Source organism: Cebidichthys violaceus, unplaced genomic scaffold, assembly GCF_023349555.1.
Source record: "Cebidichthys violaceus isolate CVI_PGR_0920_01 unplaced genomic scaffold, fCebVio1.0.p SCAF_2, whole genome shotgun sequence".
NCBI lineage: Eukaryota > Metazoa > Chordata > Actinopteri > Perciformes > Stichaeidae > Cebidichthys > Cebidichthys violaceus.
Window position 1 is genome coordinate 6,774,323 of NW_027176372.1, and position 22,955 is coordinate 6,797,277.

The 22,955-nt window shown below is 40.0% G+C and overlaps 1 protein-coding gene across 2 annotated transcripts in view; it reads right to left on the reverse strand.

Moving 5' to 3' along the window:
- il1rapl2 (interleukin 1 receptor accessory protein-like 2) overlaps positions 1–22,955 on the reverse strand; it is a 374,577-nt gene that overhangs the window by 103,368 nt on the left and 248,254 nt on the right. For both annotated transcript variants that reach the window (XM_068714208.1, XM_068714207.1), the window contains exons 5-6: positions 11,815–12,001; positions 11,576–11,729 (exon numbers count right to left, since the gene is read on the reverse strand). In XM_068714208.1, coding sequence (XP_068570309.1) covers positions 11,576–11,729; positions 11,815–12,001 — 341 coding nt within the window. The remainder of the gene's footprint in view (positions 1–11,575; positions 11,730–11,814; positions 12,002–22,955) is intronic.

Consider the following 22,955-nt stretch of genomic DNA (forward strand, 5'->3'; position numbering starts at 1 on the left):
CACCTAAGGTGTGAATTTTCACGAAACCCTCTCAGTTCCTCCTCTGACATTTAGATACAGTTTTACATCATCACAGCCTGTGATTACTGTATTTTTATATCTCTAAAACAGTACTTCAAACTTTCGCATATGAGTATTATCCTAGTTTGAGAATTATCTGTACCTCTTTTTAATCTACCAGGTGTCCAGGTTTATCTCTGAGTCACTATGGGACTTCACTAAGGCCTGTCAGACCTTTGAGATGTATTTGAGAAACTTCATTTTTCAGTAAGAAAGCAGTTTAAGATGGAGTTTTGGATTTGATTAGAGTTGAGAGAACATATTCGGCCCCAACATTCAGTCATCTACATCACTAACTGACGAGGGAAAGCTACCATCATACATGACTTTATAAAAAAAAAAAAAGTACTCTGCACTGATCCTATTTACCACGAGATGATTTGGTGAAGCAAACACAGGCGATGTGTGCTAAAAACTATTATCATGTGTCTTTAAATATATTGGGCCGTTATTGGAGCAGAACTATTTACAAATGTGTGTGGAGAATTATGTAACTGTATCTCAATCCATGTTCACGTAAGATTTGTTAATGTGCAAAGGGATCTGCCAATGTGTATTCAGAATCTATTTGTAATCAGACTTGTTAATATGTAAAAGAGTCTCCAAATCACCTCACCTCCGCAGCTAGGAGACTACTTCACTGTGAGAATAGCGGGCGGCAAATTCATTAAGCGATACCCATTTACAAATCTGATTACAGTTACACGGTTTGAAATACTGTTACACAACTCTCCACAGACGTTTGCAAACTGTTCTGCTGAGATGATGGTCCCATATTTTGAATGGAACAGTGAATGACGCCCTGAGCTTTAACTTTTAAATAAATGAATTCTGCCTCACAAACACACAGGATATTCTGTTCTTATAATGGTGTTTGTCCCTCTCTGTCTCCTGCCATCTCTCTGTCTCGCTTTCTATTTAAGTTGCAGAGTCATGTTCAGTAAGTGTATATATGTGTGTGTGTGTGTGTGTGTGTGTGTGTGTGTGAGAGAGTAGTTACCTCATCGAGCCCATCTGTCTTTGGAGAACAGAGCCAATTTCACAATGAATTAGGAGGTGAGACTCTAACTAGGTCATGGGCCCTTAACGCATTCACAAAAACACACACACACACACACACACACACATACACACACACAATATGCGGTGTGTCAAATTGAGAAAGAGCAAGAGAAAGATGGAACTGGAGGAAGAGAGAGTGAAAGTATAAGAGAGATGAAGGGAAGAACAACACTAAAAGAAAATAAAGGGAGGGAGAGGAAATCAAAAAGCGAAAGGGAAACAGAGAGGAGGAAAGACAGGAGAGATAGAGGGAGGGAGGTGTAGACAGGGGGTTGGAAGGGAAAGACAAAGAATCTTTTAATGTGTCCTGCGTCCTAGAGAGAGGGTGTGTGAGCGTGTAAAACTGTCATGCAGGGGAAGTAATGTTGCATTAGGCTTAGCATTATTCCAATGAGGTTACAAATATTTTGCACCACCGCAAATCCCCTCTATTTCTTTGTCTCTCTCTCTCTTACACCCCGTCTCACGTCCCGTCGTTCTCTCTCTCTTTCACACACACACACACACACACACACACACACACACACACACACACACACACACACACATCCTAACACAGAAATTCTCAGCAGTGTTAAATTTAGCCTGAATGCTGTGTACTTTGCTAACACACATTTTACTTTGAAATGCCTCTGAAATATGGATGAGACTTTTTTGATAAATGGCTCAGGGTGGAAAAAGACTAAGGAAAAGAGAAGGAGAGAGAGAGAGAGAGAGAGAGAGAGAGAGAGAGAGAGAGAGAGAGAGAGAGAGAGAGAGAGAGAGAGAGAGAGAGAGAGAGAGAGAGAGAGAGAGAGAGGTTATAATGTGAATTGCTTGGGACAAAGTGTGCAGAAGAACAAGATTAGACGATGATGTCACCCACAGAAGATTTGGAAAATGGTTGCTAACTGGATTAGCTCAAAGATTTTGTGGAACAGAAAGGATCGTCAGGTAACGATGTGCTCAGAATGACAGTGACATACATTTAAAAGCCGGTACAATGGAAGACGAGGTCAATGAACAGATGAAAGTGGGGTTGAACAGATGTTAATTCGCTGTAGATGGCATGAACTGAGGCAAAGAAGAGTAAGAGTGAGTGTGTTTCAGTTTCTGGTAAAAAAGCTAGCATTCAGATAGTGGATACAGTTGGTACATTGGTTGTTTGTGTCACATAAACACAAACAGTTCAGAGTTCAAATTTGCCCAAATTTAGGTGGCAATAGAAGCGATTAACTTATCATTATGAAGTAAATGTTGATTGCATGATATAGTTGCTATAGAACAACGAAACAATCAGTGTTAGATTGGTTACCAATGAACATTGCTTTCACTATGCAATTTTTTTCCAATGACAGTTGCTGGCACTAGCTCCAAGAGTCGTGAAGCGATCCGGTAGCCTTTGCGACTGCGGTGCCAACGACCACACCACTCGGATTCTCTATGGGGGCGAAAAGTTCTCTATTATAAGCAATCAATCTCAATACACCTATGCAACAGTGTCAGCAATGCCTCAATATAACTGTAGGAACCAATGTTTAAGCATAGCTTAGTTTGATTGCAGTTACACGAAAACCAGGGCCAATTTTCAACAACCTGGAGTGAGGTTCTTTTTAGAGGGGGATCATGATGTATGATGTTCATTGATATTTCAGGCTGAGGGAAACCTATGTCAGGGATGCAGAAACATCTACTATGAAATGCATTGACTATGCAAGTTCTGATTTTATTCGTCAATATTTTAAGATATAGTCTCTGAGGTTTCTGTCTACATCTCGATACAATGAATGTGAATGTCACGTCACTTCATTTCTGTGAACAGTTTGTGTTGGGGCTACTTTTAAAAAAATCCATGGCAAATGACATTGCTGGACCAAAATTCACAAGAGCAAATAAAATGTAAGCTCACAGATTTGTCTGTACAGTTATATCTGTCGATTTTAGGAAGATACATTTCAATTGTGTTACCTTTATACTGAATCTTTTGATCCGATGTAAAGGACTCACTTAGCTACAGGTGGGAAGTTAGGAGCCGTTGGCTCCATGAAAATGCCCTAAAAATAATAACAGGTTGTGCCTGCACACAGATTTGACTTCATTCTCTACTCTGGTTGACATTACTCCAGTATTTCTTTACACAGATAACCTTGCTTGTTTCTATATTATTATCAGAATCCCGTGTATTGCGCCTTTTAAGGAAAAATAAATAAAACAAAAAAACAGGAGCGATCAGAGATTTTAGTTTTTAGGCCACAGAGCTGGGCACAACTAGCAACATTCTAATTACTTTATTCAGACATTGGAAATTTGTCTGCAAACGTAAAATCACTACCCAAGGAATACAGATGAAAAATAACAAACTTTACAGTCAACAGTATGCAGCTGTGTTCTACTGTTGAAAATGTACAACAATATATTTTAATCAATATTTGCTAAAGTATGCAGTGATTGATAGTACACTTTTTTTCTAGTGACAGTTACTGTGATGATGATCTAAAGTGAACAGAACTGGTGCACATTCTCTGTGATTAGAACACATGTAGATCCCACTTATTTTGCAATTTTAGAGTCAAATGTGTTAGTACATTTAAATGTCTGCCAGTAGATTATTTCAGTCTTTTTAAGAAGACATATTGGGGACAAATTATTCAAATCAAAACGTATGATATCCCTTGACTGTTATCCTTGGTTTGCTTTTATTATCCTTTTCCTAACATGTACAAGCAGCTGTCCACACATTTTGATTTCCTCCCTGTATTACACACACACACACACACACACACACACACACACACACACACACACACACACACACACAGCATCAGAGACATCAGAATACTCCTACTCTTGTTTGTACGTGCAGGCTTGCGGGCAAACACACACAAAAGCACACTCTCTCTCTCTCTCTCTCTCTCTCTCTCTCTCTCTCTCTCTCGCTCTCTCTCTTTCACACACACACACACACACACACACACACACACACACACACACACACACACACACACACACACAAAGAGCCGTGGTACGGTAGGTAGCAGATTGCTGCTGAAGGCAGCTCAGGGCTGATGGAGCTCTTCACTGTGGGACATGCCGAATATAAAAATAAGATAAGAGAGTTCAGTCTGTCTGTTTGTCCCTCTCCCTCTGTCTGTCTGCAGGAATTTTCTTAAAAATAATAAAAAAAAAGGTCTTTAGCGTTCTCCAAGAATCATTTGATCATTTCAGAGGGCAAAATGAATTCCTTGGATAATGATAGGAATTGGGATTCAGGATCAAGCCTGGCTTTATAGAAGATTTTTTATTTTTGTTGTGTTTTGTTAATATTGTTAACATGTGTTTCTCTTTGACTTATTTTCAGATGTCCTAACCTAATATTGCACTTCATGTTTTCCAGCTCTATTTTTTTTTCAACAATGTCAATTAAATCAGTGTTTTCACTGACTTTGCTGTATGACATTTAATTATACATTTGCATTAATTATGTCTTGCATATAAGCAATGTGCTACATGTTTCTGTGGTGTCTACATTAATGTTGCATTAGCTGCTTTTTCTGGCTTGGATCCAGCAATGATGTGATAGAGTGATACAATCTCTCTGTCCCACTTAACTTTAGTCTAGCATGATCATCATCCTAGACAAAAGTTAAGTTCTTACCCTAGAATAAATCATCTTGAGTCTGAAGGAAAGTTTCTTCAGTTCTGATGTTAATGATGTTAAGTATTGCACTGAAATCAAGGACAGCTTTTCATTTGAAGATGTGGGAGTTTGTTTGTTGCGGTCAGTTAGTATTCAGAGTAATATTTTCCCACAATACATTGGAAATCTGCCGTAACATACTGTGCATAGTTTATACAGTAAGAAGCTGTTGAGAAGACATATATATATATATATATATATATATATATATATATATATATATATATATATATATATATATATATATATATATTATACAGTATTTATATAACTGTGAAAACAACAAAAAAACATTTACGGTGTAGTTTATATTTTCAATTGACATCTTTTCCCCCGTTCTATCTATATTTTATATCTCAACGTTGAACCTTGAGATATAACAAGACTAGACAGGCCTACAGCCAAGCCGGCGGCTCAATGAGGCTGCACTTAAGCACTGCTTTGAGCTATATGCCAACATCAGAATTGCTCACAATGACAAGAGACTGATTCTTCATTAATACCCTCCATCTGCATTTACTGTATTTATATTACTCTGCTGTTCTTTCTGTTTGTTTTTCTGAATCCTGATTATCTTCCTGTGTGTTTCCCCCCCTGCTCTTTCCCACATCTCCCTCTCTCTCTCCTCCACTGACCCAGAGTTATCCCTGCTCTGACCTGATCAGCTCTGTTCTACCCAGCGGACCGTGCATGTGCTTCATCTGTTTATGTATGTGTGTGCTTATGTTTTAGTATCTGTGCCTGTTTGAGTGGGGCTAACCCCCCCAGGCTACAGCAGCAATACTATACGACTCTGTGATCACATAGAACCACAGAAGCATTCAAAGACCAAACAGCAGCAGACAGAAACAGTGTCACAGAACACTTAATTATAATAACAATCAAAGTTTATTTTGGACTTGTTGAGGAACGTGGTCAGGTTTCTTAAAGCAGATAACACATGTGATATTCCTCATTCATTTGCGGCAGATGTTGTCAGTAGTCTGGTTTTCACTTGGCAAATATGAGGATTATTCAAATTAATATGATAACATCAGTAAATAGTATATGGACTGTACTTGTGTAGCACTTTACTAGCTCTCAATGTACTTTAACACTACATGCCATCATTCAACCCCATTCATACACTGATGCCAGCAGCTACCATGCAAGGTGTCACCTCACCATAAGGACTAACTAATCATTCAATCCCATTCACACACGGCAGGAACAGCCTGCGGGAACAATGTGGGGTTAAGTGTCTTGCCCAAGGAGACATCAATATGGACGAGCGGAGCTGGTGAGCAAACCGCCGATCCTCTGATTGAAGGATGACCCTGCTCTACCACTGAGCACCAGTCGCCCCAGTAAGCAGCAGTAAGAAAGAGTAGAACTACGAGTACAACTAGTAGTATCTATTGGAATCCTAAGGACACTACTTGTTAAAACTTTCATGAACATTTCATTACACTGTAATTCTTTTACCAAAATCGCATAAAGTATCCAAATTAAGCTTCCTGTCTTCCAGCTGTGAGACAAATCTATATATTTTAAAGCCCTTATGCAGAGGATGCGTACATTTTTTACTTTGACTACTGCTAGTAGTAGCATCAGAAAAATAATATAAGGTGATGTGGAAATAGCAGTAAAAATGGTCAAGCACATTAATTCAAGAACAAATTCGCTCTTCTCACGATTTATAGATTCAGCATATTGTCTATTGGGTCATGATGGTTTATCATTTTTACACACTTATACATATATATATATATATTTATATATATATATATATATATATATACACACACACACAGTGATAAATAATTGTCTTTTTTGTTGACGCAAACTGCTGGAGCAACATGAAAAAGAGCTGCAACACTCCTCATGCTCATTTTTTGTCCTTTGGTGGTGTTTCTAGAACGTTGCCTGTCTTCAATTCCCCAACTCGCCTGTGTGGATTTCTAGCAAAAAAAATAAATTCCTCTCTGACATTTCTAATTCTACTTTATTTTTAGGGCAAATTAATTAAAGTGTCCCTGACAAGCGATAAAGCTTGGCGAGCGTTGCGCCATTAGTCTAGACCGAAGAACATCCCCGGGCTAATAATTGACAGTATGAACAGCATTGTAAACATAAGCGATTACCCCAGTGTTCACAAAGTGTACATGTCCCTCGGGTGCAGAGGTTAATTAAAAGCTGCAAATGTTTAAAAAAATCTAACAGTGAGAAGCTTTGAATGAAGCACATTGAGAGGGTGACATTTAGAACACATCCTCCCTGTCGCAGGTTTTTCCTCAATCTAACAGCCAACTTTTGGGTCTATTTCCAACACTTCTTTTCAGCTAAGTGTGTTTTTGCTGGAATCAACATCGTAGCCAGCAGCTGATCTGCAGGCTCTGCCTGTGTCTTTTCTTTAATCTCCATTTAATGTTGAAAGCATGGCGATAAAACGTGCTGCCAAGAGACACAGACCTAACTACAGGATGAAGGACAGAGATGTTTTAGCCGAGGGCCTGGCACGCACTGACGGATGTTTTTAAGGGCTGGTTTCACTGGAAATCGTTTACAGTGTGAGCGTGCTGTCAGAAATATACGGAGCTGAGGTTCAACAAGTCCCTGTTTGCACCACGTGAGAGGGAGGAACCCTTCTCTATGGCAAACGTTACTGCTGGGATGTTGAAGTACCGTGACACAGTAAAACTCACACAGAGATGCACAGCGGATACATGCACAATTTATATATTCACGCACACAGCAATCTTGCTGTGGGTCACGAGCGTTGGCTTGGAGTGGCCTGGAGAATTGGCCATAAGCTTTGCGTGTATGTTTGTGGAAACAAAGAGAAAAGAGGTGGACAGAGAGAGAGGAATGGAGAGAGAGAGGCTGCTTGAAGAAGGAAAAGCAGTAAGAGCAAGAGATATTCTGGCTCCCTAAACAGGACAAGATAAATTGGCCTCCCAACAGTTAGCGTGCGCAGCATCAGGCACACACACACACACACACACACACACACACACATACACACACACACACATCTTGGTTCATTCATGCTTATATTGCTTCACTGAGTTCTTCTGTCCCCATTTGTTAGTTTGCTTCTCTGCTCATTTCCGTAACTTTTCTGATAATGATCCAAAAATAACAACACAGAGATACAACGGGAGGTAGGCATGAAACTTACTTGTGTTTGAAAAGACCAATCAAATCTTTTGTTTATTTTTTCCCATAATGACTTCTGGTAGCTGGAATTTTTGGATTTGTGTCAACTTGAAAACACAACACAAGTTTTGTTGTATTTTTAGTTTCAGGGGTTAACATACAGCTGCTCTTCCTGCAGCAGCAGCGGTTCTTCACTCTGATCTGAACTCATTAGTCTCTCCTGACTCACCTCAAACCCGCCTCGTTCTCCCAGCACCCATCTGCCACCACCTCCTCTTTCCCAAATTTATTCAAAGTTTTGATTAAGGTTTTTCGAATGTAGCTTAGATTGTGTGGTGCTGTCGTGCTAGATCACCCCGTTAATGTAGATACATGCAGGAGAATAAACAGTGTTTTAACTACAGCTGTTTGCTATGTAAAGATATAGTAGCTGTATGTTAGCTGTGAGATTCCGGCCATGTTGAGAGCTGTTGCGAGCCAACAATATTGATATTCAAAACTCTTGTGCAGTAACCCGAGCATGGCCTCCAGCGGTCCCTACTATCTAACCTATTCCATAGCTGAAGCTACATTCTTGCCCGCTTTTTCGCCTGCCTCAGGTGTTCAGAGTTCCCCGCCTCATACCATCACTTCGATTAATGATGTCCCCTTCCTTCCATTCGCCCACATCATAATGACCTGTACTCGGGTTGATCTAGTTTCAAGTAACATGGGGTTTTGGGGGTTCACCGTGCCCGGTTGCTACGGCGGATTCCCTATCGTAGCTTCCCGACAACTCATTCGGCTAACCAGACGAGCTACACAAAGCTCAAGCCTCGCATCTTGATCACGTTTACCTTAAATAAATCTGTTAAACGCTTCTATTTGATGGTGTGGTCCTTGCTAGTGAATTGGAAAATGGATTTTTCAGACCAATTTGAAGAGGGCCTCTGGTTTGCATGTTCCACATGTCAGGACAGTGTGTCACTCGCACCGGTCTGTTTTTGGACGTGACTTGGTCTCGGTTTCCATGGTCTTGCTTACAACACTGCCAGAATGTGATCCTTTGGCTGTGTTGCAATTGCATTTGTACAGTTAATATTGTCAATATGTATGAACAGCATTGTGTTAGACATCGTCAATGTGGACAAGCAACAGAAAAGTATTGTATTAGTATTGTATTTAAGGAAAAACACAGCACTATAGTTCTGTGGACCTCTCTGTAGCACTTTATATGTTCTGATTCTCATTCCTTCCATTTAATAAAACACAGCAAAGCTCTGCATGCAGGATTAAAAGGAATCATATCTGATCAAAGTGTTCAGTAATGTTTTTACTACAATCTAAGAGATGTTACGACGTGACGACTCAACACAGGAATCATCAGGAGCTATTTCCTTACACAATAAACAAAACTGGTAGAAAAATTTGGTTTTCCCACGTTATCTTCCTCCATGGGAGTGTAGATGAAGGGAAGTGGGGAAAAGTGGCTCTGAATAATTTCTTGACAAATGAAGCGATGCCTTCGTATCGACTCCACTCAACAAAAAGTTGCCGTACATCTGAACCAAATCACAAGGTGCAAGATGAAAAAGATCCAGACTTTGGTCTTGAAATTCAAAATGTAAGAGATATGGAGCACTAAATGCATGACAGCATACTCAAAGGATATTGTTCAAGGAGTATCCACTTTTATTCTATGTTGCTTGTCATGGCACACCCATTATGTCAGACTAGAGAATCACTCAGTTTGTGTGTGTGTGTGTGTGTGTGTGTGTGTGTGTGTGTGTGTGTGTGTGTGAGAGTGAGGGAAAGTGTCTGAATGTGTTAAGCAAAGGCAGGGTGCATGTTGTGTATGTCATAGACAATAAGCACACAATGTTGTCATTCATTGCTCACAGACACCAACATGCATTATGCACATGGCACAATGTCAAAACTCAAGCATGCATGTGCACACAATCAAAGGGACTGCAGCCCCCCCCCACACACACACACACACACAGCACAAAAGTGCAGATGCAAGTCAGCTTAAACTCCGAACAGCGAAGTGCAGATGTTACTGCCGAGTCAAAGTTAAGTCAAAAGCCACCGAAGCTTGAAGCAATGTGTGTTTAATCTGGGAATAAACAAATAGACCAAACACAAATACACAACATGGTCCCATGAATGTAAATGCACTCCATTGTTTTAGGGTAGAGTTGTATTTTGCAAAGAGGAAACTTTAAAAGTGCTGCAGTAATGATGAATGATGTATTGCTGAGTCTAGGCATCTGTCAAAAATAATGGATGCTCTGGAGTCACTGAGAGATCCATTGTATATTAAAAGCAGCCAGAGTACATATTTCTGTCATGGTTTGAGTCCACTCTCTATCTTTGATTCGTCAATTTACCTGAAACCACTCAGGTGGAGTGGTGTAATGCACATATAATTAATCAATTCTGTAAAACAAAACAGATTGAATTGATACTTGATACCCAAGTAGCCTAGTGTTGGCATATACATTCTGAGTCTGCCTGACCCAATGGACACCCAGGACCTATACAATTCACATGTTTTTACTGTCAAACATCAGTTGACAGATGCTATCTTACCCTATCTGTTTGTCTGTAGTTATTCCATCACAACCCATCATGCCACAGAACCAATGACAACATATAAAATACTCTTAATGGTAATGCCTCTTCTTCTACTGCCCAATTCACTTGTGGTGTGGAGGACATTGCTTGCAAATTTCAAATTGTTACGCTGACAACACCATGTGTATGTACCAATATCACTTGGGGAAAAATCCCCATATTTATGTATTTGGACTGGAGAAACTCTTTAATAGTTCTGAGAACATAGTCCTAAGAACCCAAGTGGGCACTTCTTCTCAGGGAGTCCCCAGAACGGTTTGGTCTGAAAATGCCTTCTGTTATTAACAGACATGAGCAGATTAAGTGCTGCATGTTCAACAGTTTCCTGCAACTAAAAGACTATAAATCAGGGATCATTCTTTGGTCTTCTCAAAGTCAAACTGTTTTAATGCTCAAGTCAAAAAGGTTAAATTAACAGTCCAAAATCAGACTTAGTCAACCATTTTTATCTCCTGACCTGGAGAAAGGTATCCATGCTTTATTTTATGCCGTTCGGACTACTGTAACCATTTAGTCCACGAGTGGTCGTGATTACACTTACTATAAAAATGCAACAGCAGGCATCTTAACAAATTCACTTCAGCAAGACCTCATCACCCCTATTTTAGCCTCCCTTCACTGGCTTTCAGAATTTGTTTCAAAATTGTAATAATTACCTTTGGTGATACATTAGAACTAGCCCCAAAATACATCTGTGAGCTCCTTAACCCCTTATGAGCAGGACAGCAGCCTGAGGTCCTCCGGTGAGGGTCCCCTGGTTGTTTATCTGTCCAGGTTAGTAACTAGAGGCTTAGCTGTGATTTAACCATCATCAGTCCCTTTTTTATTCATTCCTATCTTCCAATGTCATGTTCATGCTCATTCAATGCTTTCTCAATCTATTGTAATAGTATCCAGTCCTGTCCACACTCTACCCATCCAATAGTATCATTCCCTATCCCATCCTATTTTTTGAAAGATCGATCCATTTTAATGGGACCATCCATCCCTCCATCCATCCATCCATGAATCATGTCCTACCTGTAACTTTGAGCTGTGTTGTCCGCCGCACCAGTCTGGATCCATACTGTAACTCACAGGTGTAATTTCCCCCGTCACCCTCTTCCACCTCAGGAATCCAGATGTTTGTAGTGTTAACAGTAATGGAGCTTCTCCATTCAACCCGCTCGCACTCCTGACAAGACACACAGCCTGATCAAGTTACAACAGTCTACAGATGCCTTAGGTATGGTTACTCTGATCTTTTTTGTGTGTCGTACCTTATACCAGGTCATCTGCGGTTGCTTGTATGGGGCCAAATAGTCTTCTATATCAGGACAGGTGATCATTTTGCTATGGGTGATCTCAGCTTTCTCCAGATGTCGGATTTTACTGCTGAAGCATCTCCCCTCATCCCTCTCCTCCACAATCATGGACATGGACACTTTCATGCAGTATGTTGAGTTCCTGAAGAGATTACAAACACAACATTGAAAAGGTTTTTATCATGTTCTATTATGACTTCTTGATCCAAGAGTTAACCACAACAGTGACATGAGTCATTCTGTTATTTGTCAAAAACTGGAGCTCTGTGTGAAAAGTGTAAGAGCTGTTTTCATGGTGAAAGTATTGAGTGGATCGTCGTTTTGGTGAAATTATAGGCCCTCTGTCATCTCAGTGCCTATGTGACAACGTGGAGGGAATTGGCGTCAAGAAGAAATTACTGATTGTACAACCTCTAACTAACACAAACAAAACAACATTTCATAAGAAATGACACTCTGTAGAGGTACATCTTCAGGCAATGGTGTACTCATTGTATTGCATCAAATTCCGAATCAGCCAGGTATGACTACATCTACAAGGAATTTGTCTGTGGTTGTTTGTTTCTCTCGTTGTGCAAACACAAAAAAAAGAAATACAGCTAAAAACAAGGACAACAAAGCTGAAAACCCAGATGGGATTCAAAATATCATGATATCCATCATGACAGAGTGTAATTGTTGGTATTGGGTTTCATTAAAAGAAACAAAATGTCTTCATCATAACTAAAGTCCAATGTCAATCAAAAGTAAGTGATTGGAAAATCACAGGTGTTACAAATAACATTAACTAATAGCTATGGGCTATTGAAGTGTCCCAGCAAGCCATGACAGACATCATCAATTGCATTATTTACACCTGTGCTTAGAAAGGCCTTCTAGGCTCAATCTATCATGGCAAGAGAGATCTTCTGGTTATACAAGTAAAATAGCTATGTGAAGCTCCAGCTTTGGAGCTTGCAGCAAGCACTCATTTTCTCACTTTCCATCTAATGCTAGTTCTCAATTGTTACACCGTGCAAGTATTTGATAGAATCAGATTTATCAGAGCTAATAAATAAAGATGATAACTTACTACTCATTCTAACAATGCCCCAATTCCATACTATGTGCTAATGCTAACATTTCCTCAGCAAATACTGAAAAAAATGTTGGCAAATTGGTAAAAATTAAATGTGGAATACATATTGTTCAATTTGAACATGACAAATGGTCTGTGAGTCAACGATTTATCAGTCACTCTTTGGAACACTAAGCTACACAGAAAAGCAAAGCTAGTAGCCAGTACGGTAGTTAGTAGCTAGATTTGGTAAAAAACAGAGTTGCTGGTAGCTAAATTTAGTTTTGGATGTATTATTTTTGGCAAAGTTACATAGTCCATGATGAATACATTTGAAACTACATTGATCTAGATTTTTTGTTGACAATGGATTAATTGACTAAGTATGAACACAGAGAATTATTACCTGACTCCACAGTTCCTGTTACTACATTTAGCATTTTATGAGTTTTCAGAGCATACATATTTGGTTCACTCTTACCACCCAAATTAAATTATTTTGCAGTCATGGCAAGCCACTGTTTTTGTGAAAATGCTCCAAAAACGCCACTGTAAGCTACCAGCCAATGATGAACCAACAGACGGACAAGTCAGCAACTAGCAGGCAAACTAGCAGATAGCATTTAGTAGCTCAAGAGACAGATGTTTCCCAGTTTCATCAGCTACCGAGAGAGCCACGACTCCAGATAAATGTGAATGTTGCTACATGCCAGCTGGATGCATAAATACGCAACTGTTTGCTAATGTGTTCACCATAAAAGACCTTATGAGGTGATAATATGCCAATGCTCTGTTTACAGTTCATTGCTACTTAAATAATACACAATACATGTTTCTCAAGCCAGACCTAAAGCCTATTTGTTGTGCAGGGTTTACTACTGCCTTGTGTTTGCACACCTTATACAATTAAGTTGCAGCTCTTAATTGGATCAGGTGTGCAGGAACAGACTTATAAGACTGGTCAGCTCTTTGGACTGTGTTGAGATAATGTGAGCTGTCATTTGTGTCAATGTTGGAGGGTTCAATACAACACACTACATCCTGCTGCTATGATGTTACATGTGACAGTATGAGCCTTATCATCTCATGAAATGAAAAGAACTAACTTTGAAAGTATGTTATGTTACAATGTGTATGATGCAATGTGCATTCAACACCATTTGGGATTTAAAGTTTAAAAAAAAAACTGCTCAAGGTGATAGTAATTGTTTGTGTGTGTGTGTGTGTGTGTGTGTGTGTGTGTGTGTGTGTGTGTGTGTAGGTGTTCTCCCAAGTTCACCTCCAGACACAAAGGACCACATTGATCTCTATTTCTTTCTCTCTCCCACCCACACTGGGAGGACTCATCCATTGTCCCCAAAATATAACCTCTCATCTAAGTGGATCTAAACCACTTATCCCATCAGTGCTGTGTGTGTGTGTGTGTGTGTGTGTGTGTGTGTGTGTGTGTGTGTGTGTGTGTGTGTGTGTGTGTGTGTCATACAGGGGACACAGTTTTTTTTTGTCATTGACCTAACCAAGACCACTGAGCATTGAACTAGAGGCCTGGAAAGCCTTTTATCCACCCATCCATCTCTCAGTTTCTCCCCTCCATCTACAGCCTACGGCATCTTGTTTTTCCCTCCAGTGATTCAGGCCCACGTCTACATGCATTAGTGCTAACCGATACATCGTATTTTCATCAACGTGATGAACAAATAAAAGTATTTTTATTTCAGCAGAACCCCGGTATTCATGTCTGCTAATATTTGAAATGAGATGCAGACAGGCAATGTTAGCAACTGTCTGGTAAACATGGTGGAGCATTTAGCAACTAGCCCGATATTTTCCCCAAGAGTTAGTGGAGAACTTTACATACATGTCTATTACTCTGTATTTGCTCGATATGTTCATAGGAATAAGACTTTGCTAATGTGATTTCCATTATAATTTTTGACGGTGACGATATGTTGATGCAGGGGACCCCCCTCCCTGGGGGCCTGAAGAATCCATTATTGGAGGTTGAACGTTATCTGAAGTTATGGCTGCCCCACCTCTACTTGTTGGTAATACAATTTATTCTGTGTACTTGAAAGATAATTACAAATGATTCATGTAGATCACAAATCATGCGGTAAACCTCCACATGCTCCATCAATGATATGTGAGGAAATATCTAAATTTGAATCAAATTCAGATCCGCCCTCGCACCAGGAACTGACACAAACACACTCACGCATTCATGAGCTGAAAGGGATTTTATGTTAAAACATTCTTTCATCTTGTTGCTTTGATATTATTCTATATGTTCATGCCAGTGCCGCACATTGAACCGGGATGAACTGTAAAAGGGAAAACAGCTTCCTCTTGTTGTTCCTATCTACTGTGTCCCGTCTCTTTTTTCCCCGACGTATCAGCCTTTCGTCACGACTCCCCCTCTGCCTGTCCAACCCAGAAACTAGAGGCCCGACGCTAAACGTTAAAAACAGCATCTACGTAAAGACAAATGTGTTATGCATATCTCACTATAAACATGACGATTCGATTAGACCGCAATGCAAACGCTGTGTCAGAAGCATTTAGCGCATGCTGTGCACCTCTTACGGATGCAAATTGCGTGTGGGTGTATATTCATATGTGGAATAGGTTTAAATGCTTCAGTGACTAAAATGGCCCTGAAGTAAAAGACACAAGAGTGTTTAATGCATGAGCTACACATTTAGTTTCTATGCTGTACCTTAATGACAAAAAGGTCTTTGCACCTAAAATAATCTTTGATATTAGTCATTTGTGACAAGTAAAATCCAGCTGTGAATTTATTTGGGATTATTGGAAGAAAGAAGAACATTCACTAAAAATGAATAGCCAACAGATCCAATCCAGCCTGAGCTTTATTTTATTCATTCCACTCTTAATTACAATATGTTCATTGCTTTTGTTTGTGAGATTCTGGAAAGCAGATGGGTTAGGATGAAAGACAGAGAGGGTACCAAAAAGTAAAATTGTATTCCCATCATTTCCTGGATGTGTTCATAGCAGTTCCAATGTATTTACACAGTGAATCTGAGGTTGGAACTCTCCTTTAATTGGATTCTTTGTAGAAGAACTTCCGTCAACTTTGAAAATCAAAGATATTCAATGAACTCATCATTCTCCCTACCAACAGACGTGTTTTAAGCACTTTTCCATGACTCTATTCCTCTGTGTGATTTGCCAGCAAAAATGTGATCAGATAATAAGCAAGTTTAATTTGGATGCAAACACAAGACCTCAACCACTGTGTCAAAATATTTGAAGGAATCGTTTGACATTTTGGAAGTACATTTATTTTTAATTAGATGAGAGGATCACCACTTTCATGACTTTTATACTAAGCTTACAAAACAGTTGCTGCAACCAGAAGGTTATCTTAGCTAAGCTAAAAAGAAACAGCTAGCTTAGCTCAATCCAAAGGTTTCAACATCAGCAAATGTATAAACGACAAATAGGGATTTTATGGGGGGCTATGTGCCAGTAGCAGCGATTTCCTGAAGACGAGTCACGGTGACGACAAGACTAGACAAGGCTAAAATGTTAACTGTCTCCAGTTTTAACGCTAAGCTAACAAGCTTACTGTAGTCTTCTACTTAGCGTACAGACATGCGAGAGTAACAATCTTCTCATCCAACTCTCACCAAGAAAGTGAATGAGCATATTTTCCAAAATGTCAAACAAATTTTTGTATTTTCATGTCTGTGCCTGCCTTGATGAGGAATGACTATTAGATGTTAAGTGAGTGGACAAGAAATCTATATATAAATATATTATTTCGAACAAAAGAACAACAGTTGGTTTAACCTTTAAGTTTTCTACTGTCAGGAATTGGTGTTTGAGGTTAAATTCTAAGAAAATAATTACAATTATGATTCCCCCTGAATATAAAAGCTGTTAATTGAACATTCCAGCCCTTAAGACAGCTGCCAATGTGAATGAATTTGTCAAGAGGAACATTAATGTGGCAAATATCTCGAAATGCTGAATAACAGAGTTAATGTAGTGCTACAGATTAGATTGTTCAGGGATGGTGTTTATGGTTCATCTTGATCCTATTAGAGATGTGTTTGCATTTCCCAGCCTCAGGTTATTTCATTCTCATGAGACGTGCACACTTTGCAGGCCAACAAAGCATTTTTGACAGCACTGGTGTTTATCGGGATCATGCATGGGACACATCTCCACGTTATTGGCAGTCTAATCTGTTTTACACTATCTACCAAGGCTTTCCACTAACGGTAGGAACATTATGTGTTACTGTGTAATTGAGAGATAAATCGTGATAATAGGATTATTGCATCCACATAATTATTTTTATAAAAACAGTATTACTTGTCAGCTTGTAGGGATTGCAACATATGAAAGGGTCTGTTTACTCAATTAGCAAACAAAAGGGCTCCTTGCTAGATATTTTTAAGGCTGAAAGCCCTGCTTTCACTGACAGGTGGCACAGCCAGATGTTTTTAGTATGGTTGGAATTGTACAGTATAGCTTTTTGCCTAAACTTTTAGGATGTGTGGGATCGTTTGTCTGCCAGGCGCAGCTAAACAGCCCAGATACAACATGTTAATAAGTGAGTGCTGATACAGGCAAGCTGTTTTCCCCTTTATGCTAAGCTAGGCAGCTAGTTGCTGAAGCTTAATTAGTAGCAGTAGACACAAGAGTGGTACTGATTTTATCACCCATCTCGCTGCAACAAAGAGATTATGTGTATGTCCCAAGGTGTCAAACTAGTTAATGAGTGAAAGTGTTAACAATATAGGCCACACCCCATTTGCTCATCGTAACATTGTTGTAACATTACTTCTTGTGACATATTTCAGGCATGCAAGAGGGTAAAAAAGGTGACAAAGATGCACATGCAGATGAAGAGGAGTTTTGTTTTTTATTTGTCTTGGTGATCGGCACATCTGGGTGATGGAGTCGTTTGTGCATTACGCATGTTGGCTGTGTTCCCATACACAAACCCTCCAGGATCAACAGTGACACCCTGTCTTCAACTATGTCTCTGTCTCGCTGTTGAAGTCACAGGCAGTTCTTTCAGGGGTTTAATTTGCACTCGCCATAGTGTCACTGAATTTCACACCAATCGGCTTGTTACGCTAACCTCAGCATATGTTGCGAACGAGTAAAAGCTTCCGGGCGGAGAGGAGAGCTGCTTCTTGGCCCTTTCTTAAATGCGCACCACCCCATCCCCTCAATTAAAAAAAAATCATCCGATCTGCACAAATCACATAGGTGGCGGATTTTTGAATCAAAGTGGCAAATTTTCACCACAAGGTGACAAGATCTCTCAGTAGTGGTGTAACGGACCATTGTTGTCATGATCCATACTGATCCCCCTCTCATGGTTCAGCACCCATTTGAACCCTGGATTAACTACACAGTTTAACGTTAACCATCGCAGTGTGAAATAAAGTTTTACTGATCCATCAATATTCAGTAAAATATGTGATAAGGACATCAGCATTTATGCTTTTCTAGTCTCTGACCTCTGATAATGTTACATTGTAAAGAACCAATTTCTGTTTAAATTGACAGGAGAGCTAGTAACGTTAGCAGCACCGCTAATGGCTAACGAACAAGGTTCCGTTCAGTTACATTATGATGCATTCAGACTCTGTTCGGTGAAAATTAGTATTGGGCGAAGGTAAATTATAACGTTATCATGATGTGTTAAAATGTAATCTTGTAAAATGTAGCACTGGTGAGAAACTTAGGAAAAAAGCAGCCTTGTAGACCAGCTGCTATAATCAAACAACAAAGGGATCTGTATCTGTTAGTATGGATTATCAATGATCAACAATTAGTATCAGCGGCAAAACAATTTGATCATGGATCTCTAAAAGTTCTATTTGCTCCCTTTTTCTTTTGTGCTGATCTGATCCGTGATACAATCCAAACCTATGGGTTTTATGATGGGTTGCACCACTATCTCTCATGGTCTTCTAAATGTGTGTCCTCTGCTGCTCTGTGCAGGACTATACTGTGCAGTATAGGTAACAAACCTGTTTTGGCAAACATGCCTCACAAATAAATTTGGCCTGACTTGACAATTTAATGCTAGTAAAAACCTGTCCAGTAAAGCTGTGTCCTGTCCTCCTGGAAATGAATGAGGTGAAAAAAGAGATTTAAAAGGTGAAAGGAAAGATTTGTGGATACCATTCTGTGTCTAATTTGAGTGGCTGACATTCATAACCCTTTTGTTATCAGCAATTTTAAAGTTAAGCTCTAAGTCTGGTACACCACAGCATACACACACACACACACACACCTCCACAAACGTGTGTGTGTGTGTGTGTGTGTGTGTGTGTGTGTGTGTTCCGCTGGGTGTGGCTTGTTATTTTGTAACATGGCTGAGAATGGGTCGTCTGAATTTGCATTCGAAGACAGTTATGAATAAAGCATGGGATATCAGGGTTTCTGCTATGTGCATATTATCTGTGTGTGTGTGTGTGTGTGTGTGTGTGTGTGTGTTTATGAGTCCCTATCTATTAACATGAATGAGGAATGTGTTGCCATGCTGAAACAGATGTCAGGTGAGAGCAAAATCATCAATCAGTGCAACTGGCAACCCCGACCGGCAACTGAAAAGGAAGCAAATAAAACTACTTCAAATTACATTACATGTTGTAAAATGAATTTCACAATTTACAGCTTCAAAAGCATGCAACAAATTCTTTACTACAAATTATGACGGTCCGCTAATTGGATTAGTTTCCCCTCCATTCCTCGGAGTCTTCGTCTCAGAAGTTCATGTGCGAGTTGAAAGTAGCGTTTGAGGCTATCGTACTGGCACACAGCCAGCATATGTAGTGAGGCTATCATGACTTTTTTCTTTCCGTCATTGCTCTTTGATCATAATTTGATGGGATTGCTGTACATCTGCTACTGTGTTCACGATCACTTCCAAAGTGTCCCTGGGCAGAGCAGCATCACTCCTACAGCACAACTCCAGGCGCTCTGCACTTTGGCTGACTGCATATATTTCATCTTTGTGCATTGTGTGTGTGTGTGTGTGTGTGTGTGTGTGTGTGTGTGTGTGTGTGTGTGTGTGTCTGTGTGTGTGTTTGTGCTTTTGCTCTGAGGAAAAAAAAAAAAAAAAAAACACAAATTCCAATTACATAAAACGCAAAATGAGCCATGAATTAATCTCCAAATCAACCTGTAATCCGCCATATCCTCCTCATCAATAAATCAAGTGCACCCTCCCTGCAATTACCCTACTATGATCGGGGCAGGCAGCTAGAGGGTGCGTTGAATTATGGCGTTAATAGAGGGGGATGTATCCTGGCCAGCAGGCAGCGTGTTTACCTGGACGGAGCTGCGGATTAATTTGACTATCAATCTAACTAACTGGCAGCGAGAAGGAGCGCAGACACCTGCGCATGCTGAGACTTTCACACACATACACACACACACACACACACACACACACACACACACACACACACACACACACACACACACACACACAACACATGTCTGTGCATGCAAAGATCTTAACACAAATGCGTCTAAATAAGGATGCATGCACACAAGCTGTGCTGTTACATTATTGAGTGAGGTTTTACATTCTGCTTGTGCAAAGCTTTGTTCAATGTTTAGTTTCCACACTTTCCACCAAATGGCAGCAATGAAAAAACTGTGGACTATCAGTGGGGTTTTAATGATGCTCTACATGAGTGGCAGCACAGTGGTTAGCACTGTCACCGCACAGCAAGAGGGTGGTTTTCTGGTTTTTCTATCAGGTTGGGTTAACTGGTGATTCTAAATTGTCTGTAGGTGTGATTGTGGGTGTGACTGGTTATGTGATTCCACACGTACCCTGTCCTCTTAAATGACAAAGTGTTAAGCAAAACTGTGTGACTTAGGATAACCATAAAAATTGTAAATGGACTGTCCTTGTATAGTGCTTTTTCTAGTCTTCCGACAACTCAAGGCGCTTTAACACTACATGTCATCATTTACACATTCATACAGTGATGGCAGGGGCTAACATGCAAAGTGCCACCTGCTCAGGACTTTAACTAACCATTCATACACCGCAGGAACAGCCTGCTGGAGCAATTTTTGGGTTAAGTGTATTGCCCAAGGACACATCGACATTAACTAGCGGAGCAGGGGATCGAACCGACGACCTTCTGATTGAAGGACGACCCTGCTCTACCACTGAGCCCTTAAAGAACACTTCAGAAGTATTATGGTCAATGTGAAGTCAAATGGACAACTACCTTTATTTTTCTTTGTTGTTTTTACAGGTTATGAATGAGTGGCAATGTAAAAAAAAACGAGTGTGGGGTTTAGCTTGGGTTTCGCAGCATGACAATCAATGTGTATGTGGGAAAAGCACCTGGCCAAGGTGACTTCACCAAATGTCTGTTTGTGTGTGTTAGTGTGTAGTACTAAGTGCATTCACCCCCAGGTCTGTATTTAAAATGAAGTTTGTGCAAGCTTGATTCTCTGTGAATCTGTGCCTGTGAGGGACAAGTTCACGTGGACATGTTTATATATGTATGTTTTTTCACTGCAATGAATACTTCAAATCAGTTTGTTTTCCTTAAAGCCAACTTCACAATGCACGACTTGCTGTCTTGTAATCAAGAGTCTTGAAGTTGTTGTGATTTTCGCACTAGATGACTGACGGATGACAAAGGGGTAAACTACTTCTTGTCACAAAACCAAAGGTGAGAAGTGACACGGGTGTAGTCATGCATGTTGATGTTGTCGTTGGAGCATGTGTTTGCATAATGGCCTGGTTCCATACGCCTTTACTACACCCCTATTGTTATGCATTAAGTTTATTCATGACAACATCCAACAACACCAACTTCAGTCCGTGCTGCAACACCTAGAGTTAACGCTGCCAGGTTTCCCCTCAACCTGTGCTTTTGAGCTCTCATTGGCTGTAGCTCCTTGATAGACTCCCTGACAGATCCATATTTTTAGCATGCTAGATATCTGAGATGTGCCTGCAATGAGTCTTTGAACAGTTTACACATAGCGCTCCAGCATCAATTGGTGAGCGCTGCGCCGATGCAGATTTGCCTCTGATCTGGGGCTTTCATAGGGTAACTCCTGTCAGAGAGTGGACAATCAGGGCTGAAGTCGTGTGGTTTTGACTAAGGAAAAGCAGAAAGGTTATGGAAGTGTACACAAAGGGGTCTATTTTACCCACTTAATGAACATTTGATTTTTAACATATCTAAAAAATTGTAATTTCAGTTTTTAAAAATGATTAATTTTGACATGTATTCAATTACTTAAATGCTGCATGTCTTCAAGCAATGGCAGTCCTACTACAGTGCAAAATAAAACTTGGTTAAATGTCAAGGTAGACAATGGAACATTTCAGAGAAAATTATTATATTTTAAGTCAACAAGCTGATTGCCAAATAAAGACTACATGTTTCTTTGATAAAGGGAAATGGCAGAAAAGCATCAACTTTCAGATTTCCATCTTTGGAGTACTTCTGGATTCATTTGTTACCTGACAGTAAGCAGAATCCCTCTCTGCCTTCAAAGATCATTTAGAGTACCTGCTCGCCCTCAGTATTCTGCGGCTCTGAAAAATTAAGCCAATGCTTAAGTTCTTGAAACTTGCATTCTTTCTAATCACGGGGGGCAACTCCTCTGGTTGCAAAAATAAGTCCAATTGAATCAAAATCTGTGAGAAAATGACCCTACATCTTACTTGATTTATTACCTCAATGAGTTTATGGTCTCAATCTCTAGTTTCAAGTCTGTTTCCATAAAGCATGTTGTTCATTTAGTAAATTATGGTCCATTCAGAGTCAAACAGACCATAAAGTAGAGTATGCTTTAGGGCGTGGCTACCTTGTGGTGGAACATGAGACTGAGTGTTGCAGCACTAACTCTTGAAGTCTTTGGATTGAACCTCTTTTGAGTGTTGCTTTGGCCAAAAGCGTCGACCAAGAGAATAAATCTCTTGGGTGAAATCATGCTCACTATGTCTTTCGTGCGGGTCAGTGTGTTCCTGAAGGACACTTATGCAAGAGGCATGGTT